Source organism: Sus scrofa, chromosome 15 (genome assembly GCF_054392235.1).
Source record: "Sus scrofa isolate SSC_HxYL_T2T_F1_AM1 chromosome 15, Sscrofa_HxYL_maternal_Yorkshire_Landrace_v2.0, whole genome shotgun sequence".
Lineage (NCBI taxonomy): Eukaryota > Metazoa > Chordata > Mammalia > Artiodactyla > Suidae > Sus > Sus scrofa.
In genome coordinates, this window is record NC_139397.1 from 30,937,998 (window position 1) to 30,965,239 (window position 27,242).

At 35.9% G+C, this 27,242-nt stretch overlaps 1 protein-coding gene across 5 annotated transcripts in view; it reads right to left on the bottom strand.

Annotated features, from left to right (window-relative positions):
- RAB3GAP1 (RAB3 GTPase activating protein catalytic subunit 1) overlaps nt 1–26,587 on the bottom strand; it is a 137,316-nt gene extending 110,729 nt beyond the window's left edge. For all 5 annotated transcript variants that reach the window (XR_014830584.1, XM_085001389.1, XM_085001390.1 and 2 more), the window contains exons 1-3: nt 26,557–26,587; nt 26,400–26,455; nt 21,190–21,265 (exon numbers count right to left, since the gene is read on the bottom strand). Coding sequence is in view for 4 of the 5 variants with exons in the window: in XM_085001389.1 (XP_084857515.1) it covers nt 21,190–21,265; nt 26,400–26,455; nt 26,557–26,574 (150 nt within the window). In the remaining variant the exon portion in view is untranslated. The remainder of the gene's footprint in view (nt 1–21,189; nt 21,266–26,399; nt 26,456–26,556) is intronic.
- Between the last annotated feature and the right edge of the window lie 655 nt (nt 26,588–27,242).

The window sequence follows — 27,242 nt, forward strand, 5'->3', positions numbered from 1 at the left end:
AAAACTACAATCTTGGAAGTTCCCATAGTGGTTCAGCTGAAACGAATTCAACTAGTAACCATGAGGTTGCAGGTTAGAGCCCTGGCCTCACGCAGTGGGTAAAGGATCTGGTATTGTTGCAGCTGTGGCGTAAGTGGGGGCAGCTACACTTCCGATTCTACCGCTAGCCTGGGAACTTCCAGATGCCCCAGGTGCGGCCCTAAAAAGCAAGAAGACAGCAAGAAAGAAAAGTACAATCTTCCAAGACTAAACCAAAACAAATTAGAAAGGATGAACAGACCAATCACAAGTATTGAAATTGAAACCATGATTTAAAAACTTCCAACAGGAGTTCCCATCGTGGCTCAGTGGAAATGAATGTGATTAGCATCCATGAGGCCACAGGTTTGATCCCTGGCCTCACTCAATGGGTTAAGAATCTGGCGTTGCTGTGAACTGTGGTGAAAGTCACAAACACAGATCTGTTGCTACTGTGGCTGTGGCACAGGCCAGCAGCTACAGCTCCAATTTGACCCCTAGCCTGGGAACCTCCATCTGTTGTGGGTACAGCTCAAAAAACAGACAAAAAAAAAAAAAAAAAAGAAACAAACAAAAAAACCTTCCAACAAACAAAAGTCCAGGACCAGATGGCTTCACAGGCAAATTCTATCAAATATTTAGAGAAGAGCTAACATCTATCCTTGTGAAACTATTCCAAAAAATTACAGAGGAAGGAACATTCCCTAACTCATTCTATGAAGCCACCATCACCCTGATACCAAAACCAGACAAAGATACCATAAAAAAAGAAAATTACAAGCCAATATTACTAATGAATATAGATACAAAAATCTTCAACAAGATACTAGCAAACCGAATCCAACAATACATTAAAAGAATTGTAGACCATGATCAAGTTGGGTTTAGCCCAGGGGTACAAGGATTCTTCAATAACTGCAAATCAACCAGTGTGATACACCACTTTAACAAACTGAAGAATAAAAACCATATGATCCTCTCAATAGATGCAGAAAAGCCTTTGACAAAATCCAACACCCATTTCTGATAAAAACCCTTCAGAAAGTGGGCATAGAGGGAAGCTACTTCAACATAATAAATGCCATATTTGACAAAACCACAGCTAACATCATTCTCAATGGTGAAAAAAATCAAAGAATTCCTGCTAAGATCAGGAACAAGACAAGGATGTTCGCTCTCCCCACTACTATTCAACATAATTTTGGAAGTCCTAGGAACAACAATCAAAGAAAAAGAAATTAAAGGAATCCAAATTGGAAAGAAATAAGTAAAACTATCACTGTTTTCAAATGACATGATACTATACTTAGAAAATCCTAAAGATAACCAGAAAACTGTTAGAGCTCATCCATGAATTTGGTAAAGCTGCAGGATACAAAATTAATATACAGAAATTGACTGCATTTCTATATGCTAACAGTGAAAGATCAGAAAGAGAAATTAGGGAAACAATCCCATTTACCATCACATCCAAAAGAATAAAATACCTAGTAAACCTATCTAAAGAGACAAAACACCTGTACTCTGAAAGCTATAAGACACTGATGAAAGAAATCAAAAACGACACAAACAGATGGAAAGACATACCATGCTCTTGGAAGAGTCAATATGATCAAAATGACTATACTACCTAAGGCAATCTACAGATTCAATGCAATCCCTATCAAATTACCAAGGACATTTTTCACAGAACTCGAACAAAATATTTTAAAGTTTGTTTGGAAGCACAGAAGACCCAGAATAGCCACAGACATCCTGAAAAAGAAAAATGGAGCTGGAGGAATCAGGCTCCCTGACTTCAGGCTATACTACAAAGCTACAGTCATCAGAACTGTACGGTACTGGCGCAAAAACAGAAATACAGATCAGTGGAACAGGATATAAACCTGAGAATTAAACCCATGCATCTACAGTCAACTCATCTATGACAAAGGAGGCATGAATATACAATGGAGAAAAGACAGTCCCTTCAATAAGTGGTGCTGGGAAAATTGGACAGCTAGGTGTAAAATAATGAAATGAGAACATTTCCTAACACCATACACACAAAAAAAATCTCAAAATGGATTAAAGACCTAAAGACAGGATACCATAGAACTCTTAGAGGAAAACGTAGGCCAAACACTGTCTGACATAAACCACAGCAATATCTTCTCAGATCTACCTCCTACAGTAATGACAGTAAAAACAAAAATAAATAAATGAGACCTAATTACACTTAAAAGTTTCTACAAAGCAAACTCTAAACAAAATGAAAAGACAACCCACAGAATGGGAGAAAATATTTGCAAATGAAGCAACTGACATGGGATTAATCTCCAAAGTTTATAAACACCTCTTGCAGCTCAATACCAAAAAAAGACAAAAAAAAAAAAAAATCCATCAAAAAATGGGCAGAAGATCTAAACAGACAATTCTCCGTAGAAGATATACTGATGGTCGAAAAACACATGAAAAGATGTTCAACATCTCTAATTATTACAGACATATGCAAATCAAAACTACTATGAGGTACCATCTTACACCAGCCAGAATGCCCATCATCAAAAAGTCTACAAACAATAAATGCTAGAAAGGGTGTGAAAAAAGGGAACCCTATTACACTGTTGGTGGGAATGCAAATTGGTGCAACATCTATGAATAACAGTATGGAGATTCCTCAAAAAACTAAAAACAGAATTATCATTTGATCCAGCAACCCACTCCTGGGCATCTATCCAGAGAAAACCATGATGTGCAAAGATACATGTATGTCAATCTTCATTAAAGCACTATATACAATAGCCAAGACATGGAAGCTACCTAAATGTCCACTGACAGAGGAGTGGATAAAGAAAATGTGGTACATATACACAATGGAATATTACCTAGCCATAAAAAGGAAAGAAAAATGGCATTTGCAGCCACATGAACAGACCTAGAAATTATCATACTAAGTGAAGTTAGTCAACAGTGAAACACTAAGGTCATGTGCTATCACTTATACATGGAATCTAAAAAATGGATAAAATGAACTTCTTTGCAGAACAGATACTGACTCACAAATTTTGAAAAACTTATGTGTTCCAAAGGAGACGGGTTGGGGGTTGAAGGGGGTGGGCCAGGGGTTTGGGATGGAAATACTACAATACTAGGTTGTGATGATCATTGTACAACTATAAATGTAGTAAAATGTATTGAGTTTTTTTTTAATACTACAATTATAAGTTAAGGGATAAACATGAAGATGTAAAATTTAATATCAAAAACACACAACATAGGGGAGAAGAATACAAAAAAGTATATCCTTTAAGATGAGTTTAAACTTAAATGACTTAGTTTAAAACAAGTAGGTTCAAGAATTCCTGTGGTGGTGCAGTGCTAATAAACCTGACTAGTATCCGTGAAGACATGCATTGGATCCCTGGCCTTGCTCAGTGGGTTAAGGAGCTGGCACAGTCATGAGCTGCTGTGTAGACTGCCAATGTGGCTTGATCTGGTGTTGCTGTGGCTATAGCGTAGGCCAGCAGCTGTAGCTCTGATTCGACCCCTAGCCTGGAAACTTCCATATGCAGCAGGTGCAGCCCTTACAGAACAAAACAAAAAAAAGTGGTATAGTTATAGGTATATGAACCACCTGGTAACTGCAAATCAAAAACCTGTAATAGTTACATAGATATAAATGGAGAGAAAAGAACCAAAGTAATTCCACTAAAGAAAAAAAAATAATCAGATCATAAGGGGAAAACCAAAAAAAGAAAATAATGGAGAACTACAAAAACAACCAGAAAACCAGTAACAAAATGGCAGTAAGTACATACTTACCAACAATCACTTTAAGTGCCAGTGGACTAAATATTCCAATCAAAGGACACAGGGTGGCTGATAGGACAAAAACCACTGCAAGACCTACCTAAATCCTAATTACAAGTAACTCACTTCAAAGCTAAAACACACATACTGAAGGTTAGGAGATGCAAGAAGACATTTCATGCAAATGGAAATGACAACAAGGGTGGGAGACAAAACTCATACCAGACACAGCTGACTTTAACACAATACTAATAGAGGAGTTTAACACCCCACTTACATCAATGGACAGATGATCCAGAAAGAAAATCAATAAGGAAACAGTAGTCTTAAAGGACATGTTAGACCAGTTGGACTTAATACAGATTTATTGAACATTCCATCCAAAAACAGCACAATAAACATTCTTTTCAAGAGCACATGGAATGTTCTTCAGGATAGGTCACATACTAGGCCACAAAACAAGTCTAAACAAATTTAAGAGGATAGTAATTATAAAAAGTATTTTTTCCAACTACAGCAGTATAAAACTAGAAATCAATTACAGGAAGGAAAATGGTAAAATAAAATAAACAAAAATCCCACAAACATGAGGAGACTGAACACGGTATTAAAAGAAAAAAAAAAAAAAAAAAACAATGGGTCAATGAAGAAATCAAAGAAGAAATTAGAAAATACCTCAAGAGAAATGAAAACCCAAACACAAAAAGCACAAAAGTAGAAGGGAATGCTATTAAGGCTTAAATCCAGACACTCTTCTCCATGTAACTTTCATTTCAAAGAGTTATAAAAACACCCTAACCAGGGGAACTTGAAAGCAAAAGGGCAATTTGAAATTATCCCCTCTCAAATCAATGAAGAACCACAATTCATCCGGAGAACATTCTACTATCTAAGACTTTAACAGTAAGAGATCCTGGAATGAAGGGACATAGCAAACAACTAGTGGACTGTACCAAAAATGATAGGCTATAGGGGCAGAGGAGGGAGTGAGAGGGACTGGGAGTCTGGGATTTATAGATGCAAACTTTTGCATTTGGAGTGGATAAGCAATGAAATCCTGCTGTATAGCACAGGGAACTATATCTAGTCAGTTATATTGGATCATGAAGGAGGATAATGTGAGAAAAAGAGTCTATGTATGTGTGACTGGGTCACTTTGTTGTATAGTAGGTGACAGAACACTGTAAACCAACTGAATGGAAAAAATAATCATTAAAAAAAATGATAGGCTAATCCTCAAGGAAAAGAACAAGCCAAGCAGTTTAAAATAGGAACAAGATACAATGGTTGACACAAATAAGTCATCTTTAAAAGCAACGAGTACTCATTAGCACTACTCGGACACTCAGCTCTAACAGAAGCTTGGGCCTACCTCAGCAGCCAGGATTTATACTCCTTACTAAGTCAACCTGGCTTCCAATTTAAGCCCCAAGTGTTTTATCTCTTGATCTGACCTTCCTCATTTTTATAGATGACCATCTTATTTGTTTATATATGCACCACACTTATGTATATACACCAGGAATTTTAATTAATCCAACTGGATTAGTTAATCCAAAAGCCTGAAGTTCATTACAAACATTTTTAACAAGTATAAGAAAACTATACAGACTGCTTCCTTGCCCTTCGGCATAGAAACTAACACCCACTGAGTGGTTACTAAGTCAAATAATTCATATGTAATTATGTGTGTTTATGTATGTTTGTGTATACACATACATAAAACCTAACATTGTCAAGTAAGTTTCAACCCCATTTTATAAATGAGAAAAGGTTTAGAGATTTAAAAACCTGTCCAAGGTTACCATACCACTAAGTGGTAAAGCTGGAATTGGATCTACCACAGGCTGGTTCTTTCCACTAGAAGCTAAGGCAGAGAGATAAAAACACACACAAGTACATACATAAATTCAATACTACATATGTGAACAAAATAAACAAGGAGAACAACATATGGGTCAGAATTTAAGGAGATGGTTGGATAAATGCCAGATGAGTCAGAAATGTATTTATTCAGAAAACTGGATCCCAGTTAGCCTTTAGATAAGGTAAGACTGCTAATGAACAGATAATGGTTTGGGGCAGGAAACTGGATGTCAAATTTACGGAACAAATAGTCCCAATTCAGCTGAAGTTTCCTAAAGAGAATAGAAGGAAAACAAAGGTAGAGATAGACTTGACAATGATGTCTACAAATATTAGCCCTAAGTTTTGACTTTACCCTGTAGGTAGTGAAGACCCTTTGAAGGCTTCCATGTAAGCTTGTAACATGATAACAATATTACTTTGGAAGAATTTCTCTGAACACCCTGCATGGAAAGACAAAATGGGAAAGAGCTAAGATAGGGGAAGATGAAAGGAGAAGAGCAAAGAAGGGCAATCAGAAGTAATATAGACCAGTGATTATACTGGGAAGGCTGTATCTTAAGGCAGATCTCTTGGATTCACAGAATAGCTCTATTATCTACTAGCTAAATAAAATTGGGCAAGTTACTTTTCCCTCAGTGCCTAAATTTTTATCTATAAAATGGGGGTAATAAAATAGTATCTATCTCCTGGAATTGGATTTGAGGATTAAATGAGATGATATGTATAAACTGCTTAAAAATTGCCTAGCACATGGTCAGCACTCAACAAATGTTACCTGTTATGATAATATCAAAAATTCACAAGTGAAGTACGAAGTTTTAAATTACAACAGAAGCCATCCCCTTCGACAAATACTTAGAATCTAAGACACCTAAAGTCATCCAAGGTGATACTCAGTGCTTTCTGTGCCTAATTAACTGTGTCATGGATAAGAATGCTAGGGATCTAATAAACATGACCACAAATATAAAGAAAAGAGGATACTAGGTCCTGGTTTCAATTTTCAGCAATAACATTCTTGAGAAAAAAGAATGGAGCTGGAGGAATCACACTCCCTGGTTTCAAACTATACTACAAAGCTATAGCAATCAAAACAGTGGTTTGGGCATAAACCAGACAGAACAGAATAGAGCCCAGAAATATACCCATGCATGTATAGTCAATTAATTTACGACAAAGGAGCCATAAATAAGAAATGAGGAAAGGGAAGTTGCTCAAAAAAATGATGCTAAGAAAACCAGACAAAAGTTTTCAGGCCAAAGAATGATATTGGACCCCACCATAAACCATTCAAAAATTAAACAAAAAGGGACTGAAGACTTGAATATAAGACCTGAAACCATAAAACTCCTAGAAAACATATGTAGTAAGCTCCATATCCATCTTGACAATGATTTTTTTTAATCTGACTTCAAAAGCAAAAATAAGCGGGAATATATATAAAAGCTTCTGTACAGCAAAGAAAATCAACAAAATTATTTTAATGAATGAGAGAAAATATATGTAAATCATATACCTTGATAAGGTTAATATTCAAAACATATTAAAAAAAAACTTCTACAACTCAATAGCAAAAAACCCCAACAATCTGATTTTAAAAATGGGAAAAGATCTGAAAGGACATTTTTCCAAAGAAGACATACAGATGACCAATAGGCACAGTGAAAGATGCTCAACGCCACTAATCATCAGGGAAATGCAAATCAAAATAACAATGAGGTATCACCTCACAGCTCTAAGAATGGCTATCATCAAAAAGAAAAGAAATATCAAGTGATGGTTGAGGGTGTGAAGAATAGGGAGCTCTGTGCACTGTTGGTGGGAACATAAACTGGTGTAGCCAGTATGAAAAACAGTATGGAGGTATCTCAAAATATTAAAAAAGAGAAATACCATACGATTCAGCAATTCCAAATCTGGGTATTTATCCAAAGAAAATTAAAATAACAAGAGAAGATATATGCATCCCCATGTTCACTGCAGCATTATTTACAATAGCCAAGATAAAGAAACAAATGTCCATTGATGAATGAGTGGATAAAGAAAATGTGGTATGCATATACAATGGAATATTACAGCTCAAATTCGACCCCTAGCCTGGGAACCTCCACATGCCTTGGGTTCGGTGCTAGAAAAGACGAAAAAAAAAAAGAAAAGAATAGAAAACAAGTGTTGGTGGGGATGGGGAGAAACTAGAACCCTTGTGCAGTGCCTGTGGAAACATAAAATGGTACAGCTGCTGTGGAAATTAGGTGGTTCTTCAAAAAGTTAATAGAATTACCACATGATCCAGCTACTTGTGAGTATATACCCAACAGAATTAAAAGCAGGGACTCAAACAGGTACTTGTACACCCATATTCATAGCAGTGTTATTTATAATAGCTAAAGGTAGAAACAACCCAAGTTGCTTCTATGAATGAATGGATTAACAAAGTGCAGTATATACATACAATGAAATTTTATTTCAGCCTTAGAAAGGAATGAAATTCTGACACACACTACACTATTAGAGAACCTTGAAAACATTACGCTGAGAGAAACAAACCAGATATAAAACTCTGTAATGAGTACAAAGTTTCAGTTTGGGATGATGAAAAAGTTCTGAATATTGATGGTGGTAACCACTGCACAACAATGTAAATACACTTAATGCCACTGAACCACACACATTTAACCATGGTTAAATTGGTAAGATTTTTTTCTATTCTTTTTTTTTTTTTGGCCGCATCAGCAGCATGCAGATGTGGGACCAGCAATCAAACCTGAGCCACAGCAGTAACCCAAATCACAGCAGTGACAACATGAGATCCTTATTCCACCGAGCCACAAAGAAACTCCCAAAATTGTTTGTTTGTTTTTTTTTTTTTCCTTTTTGTCCACTCTGAGGTATATGGAGTTTATAGGCTAGGGATTAGATCTGCTGCAGTTATGACCTACACTGCAGTTCTGGCAACACCAGATCCTTGACCCACTGTTCTGGGCCAGGCAGTGAACCTATGTCCCAGCGCTCCAGAGACACTGCCAATCCCACTGCACCACAGTGGGAACTCCAAAATTGGTAATTTTTATTTACAAGTTTTCTCATGTTCTTAACTCAAAGGAAAAACTTACAACTTTTTCTAAGTCAAAAGACATTCAAATTAAAATGGTAGACTGGGCAAAAGATTTGCAACACAGAGAATTATTAAACATAGCCCTTCATAATTCAGTTAAGATAGCAGAAAATTGGCCAAAATATATATAACAAGCAATCAAAAGGGAAATCCTAATGTTTAATAAAATGAAGGAACACTCAATCTCATCAGGACTCAGGAAAATACAAATAAAAATTAGACAGTTTTATATTTACAAAAACAAGGCGTTCTCTGGTAGCCCAACAGTTAAGGATTCAGCATTGTCACTGCTGGGTTCAATCCCTATCCCAGCAACTTCCACATAATGGAACTAAATACATATATATACACACACACACATAAAAATATAATGAAAACAGTATTGGAGGACTGAGGGAACGGATGCTTTCATAAACCATGCATGGGAATATACTAAGTACATTCAATCAACATGGTGTAAAACAAGGCTCTATTTAAAAAATAAAAAACTCCCAAGGCAACAGAAATAAAAGCAAAAATAAACCAGTGGGACCTAATCAAACTGACAAGCTTTTGCACAGCAAAGGAAACCATTAAAAAAAAAACGAAAAAGACAACTTACAGAATGGGAGAAAATAGTTTCAAATGATGCAACTGGCAAGCACTTAATCTCTAAAATATACAAACAACTTCTACAACTCAACAGCAAAAAACCCAACAACCCAATGGAAAAATGGGCAAAAGACCTGAATAGACATTTCTCCAAAGGAGATAGACAGATGGCCAACAGCACATGAAAAAATGCTCAACATCACTGATTATTAGAGAAACGCAAATCAAAACTACTATGAAGTACCACCTCACACCAGTCAGAATGGCCATTGTTAATAAGTCCACAAATAACAAATGCTGGAGAGGGTGTGGAGAAGAGGGAACCCTCCTGCACTGTTGCTGGGCATGTAAATTGGTACAACCACTATGGAAAACAGTATGGAGGTACCTCAGAAAACTATACATAGAACTACCGTATGACCCAGCAATCCCACTCTTGGGTATATTCCGGACAAAACTTTCCTTGGAAAAGACCCATACACCCGCATGTTCACTGCAGCACTATTCACAATAGCCAAGACATGAAAGACAACCTAAGTGTCCATCGACAGATGACTCGATTAAGAAGATGTGGTATATACACACAATGGAATACTACTTAGCTATGAAAAAGAACAAAATAATGCCATTTGCAGCAACATGGAACTAGAGACTCTCATACTAAGTGAAGTCAGAAAGAGAAAGACAAATGCCATATGATTTCACTCATATCTGGAATCTAATATATGGCACAAATGAACCTTTCCACAGAAAAGAAAATCATGGGCATGGAGAACAGACTTGTGGTTGCCAAGAGGGAGGAGGAGGGACTGGGAAGGACTGGGAATTTGGGTTTAATAGATGCAAACTATTGCCTTTAGAATGGATAAGCAATGGGATCCTGCTGTATAGCATTGGAAACTATTATCTAGTCACTTATGATGGAGCATGATAATGTGAGAATAAAGAATGTATGGGTGACTGGGTCACCTTGTTGTACAGTAGAAAACTGACAGAACACTGAAAATCAGCTATAATGGAAAAAATAAAAATCATTACATTAAAAAAAAAGAAAAAACACATTCCCTTTGTCCTAGCAAGTCTACTTTTAGAAAACAGTTACAGAACATTCACACAAGTTTACAAAAGTATGTACAATAATGCTTTCTACCCCACTACTACAAAAATGCTAAACTAAACATCCTTTCAATAAGAATATAAATAAACACATTATGGTACAGTCATACAAAAGACTACAATGCAAGCATTAAAATAATGAGATAAATGTCTATGACCTATTTTGGGAAAAAAACTCACAAAATATAAAGTTTTTTAAAAAGGCAGTTGTACTACAAGACAGAACACCTTTTTCAATGTGCACACATGGAATAGAATATCAAATAAACATTGTTAGCTCTGGAAAGTAGATGGGTAGAAGGGAAGTGATGAGGAGGAAATTCACTTTTGAAACACAAACATCATTTGATTTGGTTATATTATTTTTGTAAATAAAAAGGTTTTTAAATTTTTAATAAAACTGTTCTGAACTCAAAAGCAGAAAATTGAAAGGATAGGAAAGACAATTTCAGAAAACTGACTTAAGACAACCTTCTAAATCATATGACACATATCTTGCCCCAAAATATTTCTCCCTACAATCTAAAGTTGTTTACTTATATTTCTTACATCTTCCTGAAATTCCACAAGCATTCTTTCAAAAGCATTAAAATCTTGAAGGTTAAATGGTGGAAAGAAATTCAGGCTAGGAGCCCAAAAGCAGTTCCTATGAATTACTTCAGCCATTGGTTAGATAAGGAACTCTGCTTGGAAAAGTTAACAATTTCAATTTCATTTTTATTTTTCCTTCAGCATTTTAGTAAAATATGAAACCAAAACGCTTTTTATAAGGTCAGGTGATTATCATCCCTTCAAACCTTTTTAAATAAGTTAATAAAAACTGTTCTCTATTTACCCAAGTGAGATTAGCATTATATTTTGGAGAAGGGAATAGAAAAAAGAAAGTAAGTAAAGAAGTAGGTTAATTTTGGAGGAATCAACATTTAAGGGTAAGGTGGCTGGCAAAACTTGAAGCCATGATACCAGGAATTAGTAAAGGGCTAAGGAGGAAAGAGATATATTAAAAAAAAATTTCATGACTTAAAAAAATTATTAGTTGTATGTGAGGGTAAAAAAGTTCATGGTCAGGTAAGCCTTTGGATACAAATGCCACCAAAACAAAAGACATTAATTTTTTAAAATAATAAATGAACACAAAATGAAACTTTAAACACTAGCTATTATTTCATCTTTTTTGAGTCACAGGTTCTTTTTAAGTATCTGATGAAAGCTCTGAACCATCCGTTAAATCAGGCATATTCAGGAGTTCCCATCATGGCTCAGTGGTTAACGAATCCAACTAAGAACCATGAGGTTGCGGGTTTGATCCCTGGCCTTGCTCAGTGGGTTCGGATCCGGCATTGCCATGAGCTGTGGTGTAGGTTGGAGACGTGGCTCGGATACAGAGTCGCTGTGGCTACAGCTCCGATTCGACCCCTAGTCTGGGAACCTCCATATGCCACGGGAGTGGCCCTAGAAAAAGGCAAAAAGACAAAAAAAAAAAAAAATCAGGCATATTCACATTAATAATTAAGCATGTATTTTAAAAATTAAGCATGTGCACAATTTAAAGAGACCCAAGACTCTGAGCTAAGAACTCCCATTAAATATGGTGATGAAGTTTCTCTGTCCACAAAGAGCTTAATTCTTTAAATTGGCTTAACTGTAATTCCAGTAACATGATAAAACCTAACTTTCATATAATTTTCTTTCTCTCCTTTTTTTTTTTTTTGGTCACACTTGTGGTATGTGGCAGTTCTGGGATCAAACACACACCACAGCATCAATCTGAGCTACTGCAGGAAAAACACTGGATCCTTAACCTGTTGCACCACAAAGGAACTTCTATTATAATTTTCTTAAACAACCAAGTTCAGAGAGCTAATCTGAGTTTAACTGCTTGAACAGCTCCAAGTCATTAATTGTACACTTCATGGAGGGAGGCACAGAAAGAATGCAGTCCTCTCTTGGTGCTTGGGGGTAATTGGTTCAAGCACATCTCTCCCACAGCACCCTCAGATACCAAAATCCTCAGATATCCAAGTGTCATACATAAAATAGTACAATATCTGCATATAACCTATGCACATCCTCTAGTATACTTTAAATCATTTCTATATTATTTAGAATGCCTAATGCAATGTAGATGCTATATAAATAGTAGGAAATACAATGTAAATATTATGTAAATAGTTGCCAGTGCCACAAATTCAAGTTTTGTTTTTTGGAACTTTCTGGAATATTTTTTCCCCAATACTTTTGATCCTTAGCTGAATCTGCAGGTGTGGAATCCAGAGATATGGAGGTCTGACTATACTGATAGCCGAGGAATGAATAAAATGACTAGGGAGTAAAGTGGTAAAGTATTTAACAATCTGAGGCTGAAGGAGGGCAGAGAAGTTGTTTTGATAAATAGGAAGCAGGATAACAACTGATCCACAGTAGCAACTCTATATAAATGAATGACTGAAAAATTAATAAAATGAAAGGAGTTGAAAGACTTATTACATGGCTCTGATAATAGAGAATTTTCATATTTTTGGACACTACCCTAAAACATAATTTAAATATTTCCTTGCCTCTACAGAAAAATGCAATCAAAATTCTCATCAGCCATTTTTACAATCATTTTTAGAAAATGACTCATCATTAGACCTGTCAATTGCAGTATATACAAAATTCTTTAGGAGTAAATAAACCAAATTACTAAACCAAAATCCAAGGGAAAAAAGAGAAAAATTACTAGGTCCAACAACAACAAAAACAAAAAAACAAAAAAAATCAAAATATAAAGAAAAGGGCTAGTTATTAAACTAAATGCAGAGAAATTAATCTAGTTACTCATTTTAAAATGCACCAGATCACCCAGAAAAAAGATATGATACCTTTAGTAAAATAGTTTTTTAAATGCCACCATCATCGTATTTCAACAAAACCCGGAGTAACTAAATGTGATCTGTATACACCATATCTTGTGCAAAGAGAGCACAAACTCAACGGGTTAATCAAGTATTCTGAATAAATTAAATAGTATTTACTAAGTGCAAACCAGGCAACATGGTAAGTATATGTAATAAATGAATTAGCAAACTATTATTACTAATGGCACTGGGTCATACCCTCTGCCTGTACTCTTCAGAAAAAGAAAGATTAAGAGTCATACCAATGGGGGGAGGTTCTCCTGTGGCTCAGTGGGTTAAAAACCTGACAGAGGTCTGTGAGTTTTCAGGCTCAATCCCTGGCCTCCCTCAGTGGGTTAAGGATCCGGCATTGCTGCAAGGTACAGCATAGGTCACAGATGCAGCTCAGATCCAGTGTTGCTGTGGCTGTGGCTGCAGCTCCAATTCAACCCCTAGCCTGGGAACTTTCATATGCTGCAGGTGCAGCCATAAAAACAAAAAAGGGCCACAGCAATAGAGATGTTAACTGCCAAATATTCTATAAATGATTATGGCTTTGATAATAGATGTTTTGCTAAAAAAAAAAAAAACTGTCATATTTGTATATAACAAGCCAAGTAATTAAAATATTAAGTTAGGGAATTATTTAATAAAACTGAGTATTAATTTATGAAACCTCATATAGCAGACTTATGTTTGTTTTTTAGAATTATGTTGTGGAGAGATTTTATTACAATAAATAATGTCTAAATTAAGTGAGTAATGGTTTGTGCTAGGTGCTTTTGGTTTAGAACGATTTTTGTGTAGCTGTTTTAAGGGCATATGTCCTATACCAAATTAAAGTGAAATTCATGATGTATATTGAAAATCTGACTTCTCACACTAAAGAATGCTGTGCTAAAATTAAATAACAAGCAAAAATATTTTAAAATATACAAAAGAAAATAAGAACTAGAAAAACTAGAACTAAAAGGTCTGAAGAGAGCCCTCATCTAGCTGATGACAGCTGAACTTTTTCAGCCCGAATACATTATATAAAATGTTATTTTTTTCCTAGAGAGATGCTAAGGTTTTCAATTCTAGGAGCTCTAAGAAAACAATACTTTTTATAGCAAAAAAAGTTAACTTCTATCAGTTTATATTTTACTCTACTTAAAAAAAACATCATTTTTAAAGCTTCTTGTGAGTACTTTTGAGAAAGAGAGAAAGAGAGAGGCAATACCACCAGCAGCTAAAACTGAGAGAGCCCAATGCAACAAAGGTAGTCAACAATAAAACTAGAATTCTACCACCAGAAAACTACTAGAGCTCATCAATTAATTCAGAAAAGTTACAAGATACAAAATTAATACACAGAAACCTCTTGCATTTCTACACACTAACAATGAGCTGTCGGTATTGGAAATTAAGGAAACAATCCCATGTATCACCGCATCATAAAAAATTAAATACTTAAAAATAAACCTACCTAAGGTTCAAGGTAAAAGACATGTACTCAGAATACTATTGGACACTGATAAAAGAAATTAAAGATGACACAAACATGATATACCGTGTTCATGAATTAGAAGAATTAACATAAAAATGACCATATACTGTGTTCATGAAATTAGAAGAATTAATATTGTTAAAAGACCATACTTCCCAAGGCAATCTACAAATTCAAAGTGATCCTTTTCAAAATACCAAGGGCATTTTTCACAGAACTAGAACAAATAATTTTAAAATTTGTATGGAAACACAAAGGCCCCAAATAGAAAACAATCTTGAAAAATAAGAACAAAGCTAGAAGAATCATGGTCCCTGATTTCAGGCTATACTATAAAGCTACAGTTATCAAAACAGTATGGTACTGGTGCAAAAACAGAAATATAGACCAATGAAATAAGATAGAAAGCCCAGAAATAAATCCACACACCTATGGTCAATTCATCTTTGACAAAGGAGGCAAGAATATACCATGAAGAGAAGAGAGTCTCTTCAATAAGTGGTGCAGGGAAAACTAAACAGCTACATATCAAAGAATAAAATTAAAACACTCTCTAATACCAGACACAAAAATAAACTCATAATTGATAAAAGAACTAAATGTTAAGAGTGGACACTATAAGACTCTTAGAGGAAAACATTTGGCAGAACACTTTTTGACATAAATCACAGCCATATCTTTTTGGATCCACCTCTGAGAATAATGAAAATAAAAAAATAAAAAAAACAAGCACTAATCAAGCTTAAAAGCTTTTGCACAGAAAAGGAAATCATAAATAAAACAAAAAAGGCAACCAACAGAATGGGAGAAAATAGGTGCATACAAAGCAACTGACAAGGGATTAATATTCAAAATACACAAACCACTCAGCTTAATGTCAAAAAAGAAAAAAAGGAAAAACAAGCAACCCAATCAAAAAATGGGCAGAAGATCTAAAGAGACAATTTTCCAAAGAAAACATACACATGGCCAAAAAGCACATGAAAAAAGACTCAACATTGCAAATTATTAGAAAAATACAAACCAAAACTATAATGAGGTATCATCTCACACCAGTCATAATGGCCATCATCAAAAAGTCTACAATCAATAAATGCTGGAGAAGGTGCTGGAGAAAAGGGACCCCCCCCCACTGCTAATGGGAAGGTAAATTGGTACAACAGTATATAAAATGGAAAACAGTACAGAGGTTTGTCAAAAAAACAAAAATAGAAGTTCCCTCATGGCTTAGTGGGTTAAGGATCTTGCACTGACACCGCTGTGACTCTGGTTACAGCTGTGGCATGGGTTCGATCCCTGGCCCAGGAAATTTTGCATGTCACAGGAGCAGCCCAAAAAAAAAAAAAAAAGAGGACAAAAAAACCTGCTAAAAATAGAACTACCATATGATCCAGCAATCTCACTCCTGGGCATCTATCCAGAGAAAACCATAATTCAAAAATATACATGCACCCCAATGTTCACTGCAAATATTTATAATAGCCAAAACATGGAAGCAACCTAAATGCCCACTGACAGAGGAATGGATAAAGAAGATGTGATTATACATATATATATATAGATATCTATATATATATATATATCAGCCATAAAAAAGAATGAAATGATGCCATTTGCAGAAACATGGATGGACCTAGAGATTTTCATACTGAGTGAAATAAGTCAGACAGAGAAAGACAGGCATCACATAATATCATTTATATTTGGAATTTTTTTTAAATGATACAAATGAACTTATTTACAAAATAGAAACAGACTCACAGACTTTGAAAACAAACATATGGTTACCAAAGGGGAAGAAAAGTGGGAGTAGGAGGGATGCACTAGGGGTTTGGGAATGGCAAGTGCATACTTTTGTATATGTAATGGATGATCATTGGGGACCTGTTGTATACCACAGAGAAAGCTACTCAATTTTCTATGATACTCTATATGGAAATGGATATATGTATAGCTAATTCACTTTGTTATACAGCAGAAATCAAAACGTAAATCAGCTATATTTCAATAAAATTAATTCTTTTTAAAAAAGCAAAGTCTTGGCAAGGTATTTGTACACAAGTTTATAACAGCATTACTGGAAGCAGCAAAAAGATGAAAGCAACCAAATGTTCACCAACTGATGAACAGGTGAACAAAATATGGTATATACATACAATGGTAATATAAGCCTTAAAAAGGAAAAATATTTTGACATGTTCCAATATTGAAGACATTATGCTAAGTGAAATAAACCCTTCCCCAAAAGACAAATACTGTATTGCTCCCTTCATATGAGGTTTCTAGAGTAGTCAATTCAGAGAAACACAAAGTAGAACAGGGGCTGCCAAAGACTGGGGTAAGGACAAATAGGAAATTACAGCTTAATGGGTTTAGAGTTTCAAGATAAACTTGTTTAGAGATTTACAAGATAAAGTCCTGGAGATTGGTTATACAACAACGTGAAATATATATTATTGTACCGTACACTTAAAAAAGTTATAATGTAAGTTTTACATTGGTGTATTTTACCACAATTGAAAAACAAAAGGAGTTGTTCCCATCGTGGCTCAGCGGTTAATGAACCAACTAGGAACCATGAGGTTGAGGGTTCGATCCCTAGCCTTACTCAGTGGGTTGAAGGATCCGGCTTTGCCGTGAGCTATGGTGTAGGTCACAGACATGGCTCAGATCTGGCATTGCTGTGGCTGTGGTGTAGGCTGGCGGCTACAGCTCTGATTAGACCCCTAGCCTGGGAACCTCCCTATGCTGCAGGAGCAGCCCTAGAAAAGGCAAAAAAAAAAAGGACAGAAAATTAAAAATTTTTTTAAAAATTAAAAACAAAATAACTTTTATCTAATATATTCAAAAATTCCATTTACAACTTCATCATACAGCATAAAATACTTAGTAATAAATTTAACAAAAGATGCAAGACCTCACCAAAAACTGCAAAATACTGCTGAGATAAAGATTTACTAAGTGGGGAGATACACCATGTTCATGATTTGAAGTTTCAATATTGCCAAAGAAAAAGTTTCTTTTCTTCAAGGTCATGTATAAATTAACACAACCCCAATTCTAGTCCCAGCACAATCATAATCTTTTTTATATAAATTGATAAACTTATTCTAAAATTCATAATGGAAACATAAAGGCCTAGAAGAGACAAAACAATTGAGGAACTAAAAGACTCTTACAACTCAATAAAAACTCAACCCAATTAAAACATGGACAAAAACTTAAAGAGGGAGTTCTCTGATGGCCTAGCGGGTTGAGGCTCCTGCATTCTCACCGCTGTGGCTCTGGTTGCTGCTGTGCGGCGTAGGTTCAATCCCTGGCCCAGGAATTCCCACATACTGCCTGTGTGGCAAAAAAGAAAAAAAAAAAAAAAAAAAAAATACAAAAAAAAAACAAGAGAGAACCTGAAATAAACGTTGCAACTCTCATTAAAAAAAAAAAAAAAAAAAAAACTTAAAGAGATATTTCACAAAAGGTACACAAATGGCTAATAAGTACATGAAAAAAAGTGGTTATGACCAGTATTTGTCACAGAAATATAAATTAACACAGAAAGAGAAATACATATTAATTCCACAAACTACATACCTATTAGAAGGATTAAAATTTACAAGATTGGGAGTTCCTGTCGTGGGTCAGTGGAAATTAATCTGACTAGCATCCATGAGGATGCAGGTTTGACCTCTGGCCTCACTCAGTGGCTTAAGGATCTGACACTACCGTGAGCTGTGGTGTACGTCACAGACGTTGCTCAGATCCTGCATAGCTGTGGCCGTGCTGGAGGCCGGTGGCTACAGCTCCAATTCAACCCCTAGTCTAGGAACCTCCTTATGCAATGGTACAGCCCTAAAAAGATTTAAATAAATAAATAAAATTTACAAAATTGAAAACAAACAATTGTTGGTGAGAGTACTACCCGAACTCACCTATTACTGGTAGGTAATACTACAACAGCTTTAGCAGTTTATCATAGAGCTAAGCATACATTTAGCCTATGAGCCAGTAAATCTACCCCCAGGTATTTAACTAAGAAATAAGAACATATTCTACTAAAGGCCTCATGTAAGAACACTCTTGCTTTATTCATAACAGTGATTACATCTGTCACAAATAACACTGTGGTATATTCATGTAACAGGCTATTACTCAGCAATAAAAATACTGATATATTCAACAACCTAGAATAATCTCAAATATTATGTAAAACAAGCCAGGCACAAAGAGTATGAACTGTATGATACCATGTATATGCAACTGTAGAGCAGGCAAAAGTAATCCATGGTTTAAAAGAGAAAAAGAACAGTAGATGCCTTCAAGGTGGGGAAGGTGGGAGATGCATGAATGAGAAGCAAGGGGATCAAATGGAAATGTTCACTATGGACATTTCCGAGGTGACGGAAATGTCCAATATCGAGTGAAAATGAGTCTTACATGATATAAGCATGTATCAAAAGCAGTTAAGCTTGAGCATTATGTATATTTTATTTTAAAAACTATTTTGAAAAAATCCAGTGGGAGTAGGGAGTAGATAAGAAGTAATATTGACGTAAGAAATGAAACAACTGAAGCTGGGTGATAGGCACAGGAGGGTTCACTATACTATTTTTGTTTATGTATGTGTGATTGAAATTTTCCATAATTACAGGTATTTAAAAAAATAATTTTTCATTCTTTCTCAGTGGAGGAAGAGAACTGGTAATCACTATCCTTCACCTAAATTAGAATCTCTTACTAAGGTATTCTCTAAATTTTGTTTATGCTGAATAATCCCATCCTTTATACTCTCTTTAATCTTATTCATAACAGTTGGAGCTCACTTTGAAATCTGTTCATGTTTTCCATATTTGATTTATTTACTACTACCTGTAGTGAGAAAAGGGTTGGAAAGAAGTAACTCTCCATTTACCCCTATTACCTACCTAGCAGTATGATCCCTACTTTGAAAACACTATCCAACTTAAATCTGAAAGTTGAATTTAGCATCTAGAATTTTAACCTTATTTGTTTACATATTACCTTTCTCTCTCTCATATGAGAATTCATGTGCAATAGCAAACATGGATCTTGTTCATTATTTCTTCAGGACTTGGCACACAGAATACCCAGTGAATGTGTGTAACTCAGAGAACTAAGGAATATATTATCAGAGCTCACAAATAATCCAGTTTAGCTCTTTTTGATAGCACAAGTCATTTTCCACCCCTGTTATATCCAGTTTGTCTTGCCTTAATCTTACTAGCATCCATCTCAATTGTTAAGTTTCAAGTAGAACAGAATGTCTGTTTGAAATGTCGCATTTTCTCTTCATTCAAAAATGTAATCATAAAATACTTTAATATAGTATATCAACGTATATATTCACTGTATTAAATGACATTTCTATATATAGTATTTATTTTTCTGCTCTTATTCATATGAATAAAGAAAATCGTAATGCTGTAAGAGTCTCAGATTCTGTTAACACCACTATATAGCTAAAAATGCTGGCAAACATTGAGAATGTACAGTTCCTTGTAGAAGGGTAAACTGCAGTTAATAACAGATTTTTAACAAAAACAATGATCAATTTTACTGGAAAAGAATTCAGCTAACAAACGAAGCATATAAGCCTAAAATCAAATTGTTAGTTCCCTTCTGTGACCTACAGAAAATCTAGGGTTTTTTTCTCAGAGTATATACTTCAGTAAACATCTGGAACACCGTTTATGAGCAAAATCATCAGTATCTTAGATTAGGATTAGTTCCACCTCAATTTTCAATAATTTTTTAATTTTTAAATATCCTGAAAATATCCATAAAGTTAAAGGGAGGGACAAATATTATTAATGGGTATCATAAAATACAAAAACTAAGTAAAGCAACTACTGACAGAAGGTCAATTGTTTAAAAACCAAGATTTTTCCTCATTATAGTTAAGCAAAATACTCTACCCAAGAAGTTTGTAGTCACAATTTTTCTCTGACCAAAAAAAAAAAAAATATATATATATATATATATATATATATATATGAAAAACCATTTTGAAATATTCTAAGGGAGAAGGCAAGAAACAAGCAGCAAACATCAGGAGAAACAAATAAAATCACTCACAAAGAATGACATTATATAAAATTTTATTATTTAAAAAACAGTTCACAAGTATCTTACAAAGATTGTTTGCAGAGATTCAAAAACAAGTTCTTCCAGATGCCATTTTATGTTCACAGATTATACATGACTTTAAAAAACATTTACTTCAAATGTACCAAATGCAGCAAAAAGACTTAAAAATAGAAATTTCAAAGTAAACTCATTTAGAGACAGCAGCAAATAGATCTGACCTTTTCAAGTGGCTTTCCCAAAGAGTTTCCAATCAGTTTCCAGTCGTTCAAGACTTCTTCAACTTTGGAAATAAACCTAGGTAGGAGGGAAAAACTTTCTAAATATGTAACCACATGTTTTCCTATGATTATACAATTCCTTTAAAAGATATTTTCATATTTTATCACTTTTATCAGAGAAAGTTCAAGAAGTTTAATATTGTCAGTCTAACTTATAGATGTGGAATAAAAATGGAAATCATCTTTATCCTAAGAATTCTTAGATTTTGATTTTTTTGTCTACTGCCTAACCAACAAAGCTGTTTGGCCTTGTATAAAATATAAAATAAGAATAACTTCTCTATATTGAATGTAATAAATTTAGGACAGAAGTAAAAACTGAAAAACTAAAATACTATTAAAGATAATTATGAAACTAATAATCTCTTCATTACCCTCCAAATAACTAAATTAACTTTTCCTTTAAAGATATTTATAAATTCCCTGATTAGCTTCCTCTGGCCTCCCACCCCTAAAAGAAAACATCATTTGGGAGCTCTGCCCATTAAAATAAAACAAGTTTTAAGGGACAGTTGGCAAGAAACTGAAAATATATTTGTCAGCTTTAAGGAATAATCAACAGGCTTTTACACTATTCATTACCTGATCTTTAAATCTAATGATCAAGTAGACCTATTAAAGAGAATGAATTCTTTTTTTTTTTTTTTTTTAGTGCCATGACACACAAGGATCCTCTTTTTTTTTTTTTTTTTTTTTGTCTTTTGTTGTTGTTGTTGTTGTTGCTATTTCTTGGGCCGCTCCCGAGGCATATGGAGGTTCCCAGGCTAGGGGTCGAATCGGAGCTGCAGCCACCGGCCTACGCCAGAGCCACAGCAACGCAGGATCCGAGCCGCGTCTGAGACCTACACCACAGCTCACGGCAACGCCGGATCGTTAACCCACTGAGCAAGGGCAGGGACCGAACCCGCAACCTCATGGTTCCTAGTCGGATTCGTTAACCACTGCGCCACGACGGGAACTCCGAGAATGAATTCTGACTTGCAACATGCTCAATATCAGCAAATGAAAACTGTCAAATCTCAGTAGTAGTACTAAATACATATTAAAAGACATTTTCAGAAGACTTATAAGAAACTGACTTTTTATACTATATGTATGATGAAATCTAACAGCAACATTGCTCTCCTAAAACACCAACACAGTATTGCTAGAGTAACAGTTAATATTAGTCAAAATATACTCAAAAGTATAGGTTTTTCCCTTCAATGACATTATAAGCCATTATTTACATTCTTGTTATAAAGGTAATAATGAGAGTAATGATAAGGCAGAGTTTTTATGATTCACCTGAGCCTTTTAATTAATTTTAAGAGCTATTAATACAATATTGGAGGGGGTTTAGTCAAATAGCAATTATCAGTTTTTACAATGAGTGCTCTTCAAATAAGTTAACATGTTTACAAAAAAATTAAAAATTTGAATGTATGCATATGGATCAAGGCTTTGGTTTTGTTTTTGTTCTTTGCTGTTAGTATAATTCTGAACAGACAATACCTGCTCAAAATTTAAATTTGCATGTGAAATGTACATCACATTTATAAAGGTAAAAAACTGGAAACTATCTTGAAGTCCAACTGCAGCAAACAGCTGTAAATTAATGGTATTTCCATTCAATGGAATAATATGCACCCATTAAAAATCGTGTTTGGAAAACCATTTAAGGAAATAAGAAAATATCCATATGTTAAATGAGAAAATGGAAGCTATAGACGTAAGTGTTAGTATAGTTTAATACAAAAGTTTTAACACACAGATTAGAAGGAATTTCTTAATATAGTAATTAGCTATCCCTGGTGGTAGGATTACAGGCAATTTTTCTTTTATTTTATAAGGTAGTATTATTATTATAAAAACGATTTAAATATAGTTTTCACAGTAAAAGAACATCTTAAAAATATTGTGTGAATTCTATTAGTACTAGCTAATAGACAAAAATTAGACTCTATCTTGCAAGTACTGATATTTAACTAGAAAAATATAATAACTATCCCTGAAAGCTCTCCAGATCTGACCTGAAGCATCATTGTATTAGATTCTTTTGTTACATGCTCTTAAAAGACCAGGTTTCTTTCCCTTCTTAGCTCTTATTTCAACTGTAATTATAGAATCATTTGTACTACTAGATTCATGTCTATCTCTTCCATTTGACTGTATGTTCAACAAGAGCAGGAATGATCTGTTTACACTGACCACTACATCCCAAATGCCCTACATTGTGCTTGACACGTGGACACTCTCTATTTTTTCAATGAACAAATGATAAAAGACTTATGGGCTTCTATTTAGTCCTCTCAATAAACTGTCTATATGGTTCATAACACACTGATAAGAACTTTCATTCAAACCTTAAACTGAAGGTTTAAGAGACTCCAAAGTTGGAGTTCCCACTGTGCCACAACGGGATCAGTGGTGTCTCTGCAGTGCCAGGACACAGGTTCGATCCCAAGCCAGCAAGGTTGGTTAAAAGGATCTGGGGAGTGCCCGATGTAGCACAGCAGAAACGAATCTAACTAGGTTGCAGGTTCAATCCCTGACCTCTCTCAGCAGGTTAAGGATCCGGCGTTGCCATATGGTTCTGGAGTAGGCCAGCAGCTGTAGCTTCAATTCGACCCCTAGCCTGGGAACCTCCATATGCTGCAGGTGCAGTCCTAAAAAGCAAAAAAAAAAAAGGATCTGGGGTTACCTCAGCTGCATGTAGGTTGGAACTGCGGCTCAGATCTGATTCCTGGTCTGGGGAACTCCAAATGCTGAGGGGCAAAGAATTAAAAAAAAAAAAAAAAGACTCCAAAGTCTTAACATTTTCCTACTAACTGTAAAACACTGGTTTCACTCTAGACGTGAGAGCATGAAAGTCAAAAACCAAATTTCCTACTTTATGGTGGTTTTTTGGTGTTTTTGGTTTTTTTTTTTAGGGCTGCACCCAGGGCATGTGGAGGGTTCCCAGGCTAGGCGTCTAATCCAAGCTATAGCTGCCAGCCTATGCCAGAGCCACAGCAATGCCAGATCTGAGCCACGCCTGCAACCTACACCACAGCTCATGGCAACTCCAGATCCTTAACCCATGGAGAGAGGCCAGAGATCAAACCCCAAAACTTCACTGTTCCTAGTTGGATTCGTTTCCACTGCGCCATCATGGGAACTCCTTTGTGGTGGTTTTTATAACTGTGTTAACAATTACTTTCATGTAAGTCAACTATATGCAGTTTAAAAAAAAAGATAAACTGAGGCATATTAAATTTTTTTAAGTTTAAAAAAAATACTTTCAAATAAGAAACTATAGGATTTAATATTCTACTTCAGAATATTTTAAGTATTTAGCTAGAGGAAAGTGATCATTTTTCAACTAAATACTGTTTCCTCATCCCATCCTCCAAGATTCAAGTTAAATTTTCTAACTACATTCAAGACATTAAGCTATTATCTCAAATTCAACAGGTCTAAAACTATTCTTCTTACTTTGCCACTTTCTTCATTCTTTCATGCAAGAAACTGCAGTTTCAATCTATGAGTTTTTTCTACTCTTACATTTCATCAAGCACTATCTACTTCTTTAAAATGTCTTACAATCTTCTATCCTTCCTCTCCAGTCTCCAAATCACCTACTTTATCAAAGTAATTCACTGACCTTAATTTTACCTCACCTCCTAAAACAACTCATGTCACTGTACCACTCTAAAATCAAGGGTCTCTCACAATTGCTCCTTAATGGTTGTATAGTGTGGTCTCCAGACCAGCAGCATCAGCATCACCTGGGAGCTTGTTAGAAATGCAAATTTTTGAAATTACCTTAGACATACAGAGCCATAAACTGTGATTCTGATGCACATTAAAGTTTGAGAATCACTGGTATTAAAGCACCAAACCTAGATTCCTTTACTTAGCTTTGGAGGCTGTCTATAACCTGGGTCCTTTCTTCCTTAATAATTTTGTTTACTTTCCTTCAAAAGATAGCCCTCACTCCAGTAAAGATGTTTCATTAAATCCCAAAGGTTTTCACCTGTCTCTACTCACACTAGGCCCTTCTCATATTTAACTACTTCCTATTTTCTGGGCCCAGCACATTTCCTATCTTTTCTTATGTAAATACTTCCAACAATTATAATCCACAACAACATCATCCTTAAACTACTATTTTTATAGTTAGTACTAGCTGGCTTAAAATTTAACTATTTGCTGTTTTGTTTTTTTTAAAACACATGGATCAAGGCTTTCGTTTTGTTTTTGTTCTTTTCTGTTAGTATAGTTCTGAACACACAATACCTGCTCAATAAAGCCTTGCCAATGTGGTTATGTCTTACTGTCTTTTAAGAGGGATACCACGGGTCAAACTAGTTTCCCAGCAGAGATGTTTTATATTTTCATATGTCGTTTGATGACATGGATTCCACAAACTTCTCCCGACCGGCAAGATTTTAGGATTATAAAACGTTGCAACCTCATCACCCAGAAAACCTGAAGGACCTCTGCGACATCAAAACTGTTAACCTCTTGATCTAAGCTATCAGTCATCCACAAACTAGGCCTTCAACTAATTTCAGTGAGCCAACAGTTTGACTCAGCTGTTCACTGGAGTTTGAAGGCACAGGACGCCTGGGCAAAGCACCCAATGACATGGAACAATCTGAATCAAAGCGTTCCAAAACCAGACACAGACTATTTCAAAAAGTTATTCTAAAAGACAGGATGGAGAAGGTGAGTGTGTGGCAGAGCCCACCACGACTCTGAAGAAAGGCCTCCTCCTGAAAAGGATGTACCCGGGAAGGAAAAAAAAAAAAAAAAAAAGGCAGCTGTGAAGTTTATTGCTTACTAGAACTTGAGTTAAACGGAAGTTATAGCCTCGACAACTGTTTCTGCAGATGGACAACAACTAGAAAACCAAAGGTCTAAGGAGAGTGGTCCTTGGGCAGAGAAAACAAAACTTCGGAGAGCCGGAGTCTCCGGGGTTTGGCTGAAGGGGGACGGGCCGGGGCTTGTCAGCCAGGAGATGCGGAAGAAGCCTGCGGCTGACCCGAGAAGGGAGGAAGCGGAGACGCGGGCAGCCAAGGATTTTACTTTTCCCGCATAAGTGGCGTCACCAGTGGGCTCTGTTAGGGGAGTGACAGGGGAGACGCCGGGGCCCAAAGTGTTGGTAACCAAACACACGACCTTACCTTTCCCATTCTGAGGCAGTGGTGAAGTCCGTGATCTCAAACACCTCGGACTCGGGCTGCGGGAAGGGGAAGAAAGAAAGGAATTGAGCGCCTGAGCGCTGACGCGGAGAATCGAACTTAAATAGAGACAGGGATAGGTATGAAACAAACACCTCACCTCACTGTCGGCCGCCATCTTGAGGAGCGCCAAGGCGGGCGCTAGGGATGCCGGGAAGAAGAGCTGGAGGACGGGGGTGGGGAGAACAGGGGGAGGAGCCTCTGCGCAGTCCCACCCCCGGAGGCCCCGCCTCCTGATAGTGAGTCCTGATAGTGAGTCCTCTTCATAGGTTGAAATCATCTGAAAAAAAAAATTTTTTTTTTAAATGCTTTTGTTCCTGGGAAGGGAAATCTTACTCTGCCCTCAACTCCTCGTTCTCTGGATGATTTAATAAAATTTGAAAATTTCCCTTAATGAATTAGGAAGGGAACAGAGCCAAGGAGATAAGACAAGGCCCTAGAAGCATTTAACTTGTTTTAAAAAATCCAACAGGAGTTCCCGTCGTGGTGCAGTGGTTAAGGAATCCGACTAGGAACTATGAGGTTGCGGGTTCGGTCCCTGCCCTTGCTCAGTGGGTTAACGATCCCGCGTTGTGGCAAGCTATGGTGTAGGCCGCAGACGCGGCTCGGATCCTGCGTTGCTGTGGCCCTGGAGTAGGCTGGCAGCTACAGCTCCGATTCGACTCCTAGCCTGGGAACCTCCCTATGCCGTGGGAGCGACCCAAGAAATGGCAAAAAAACAAAATAAATAAATAAGTAAATAAATAAGAAACCCAACACACATTTTGTTTTTCATTCAACCTCTAC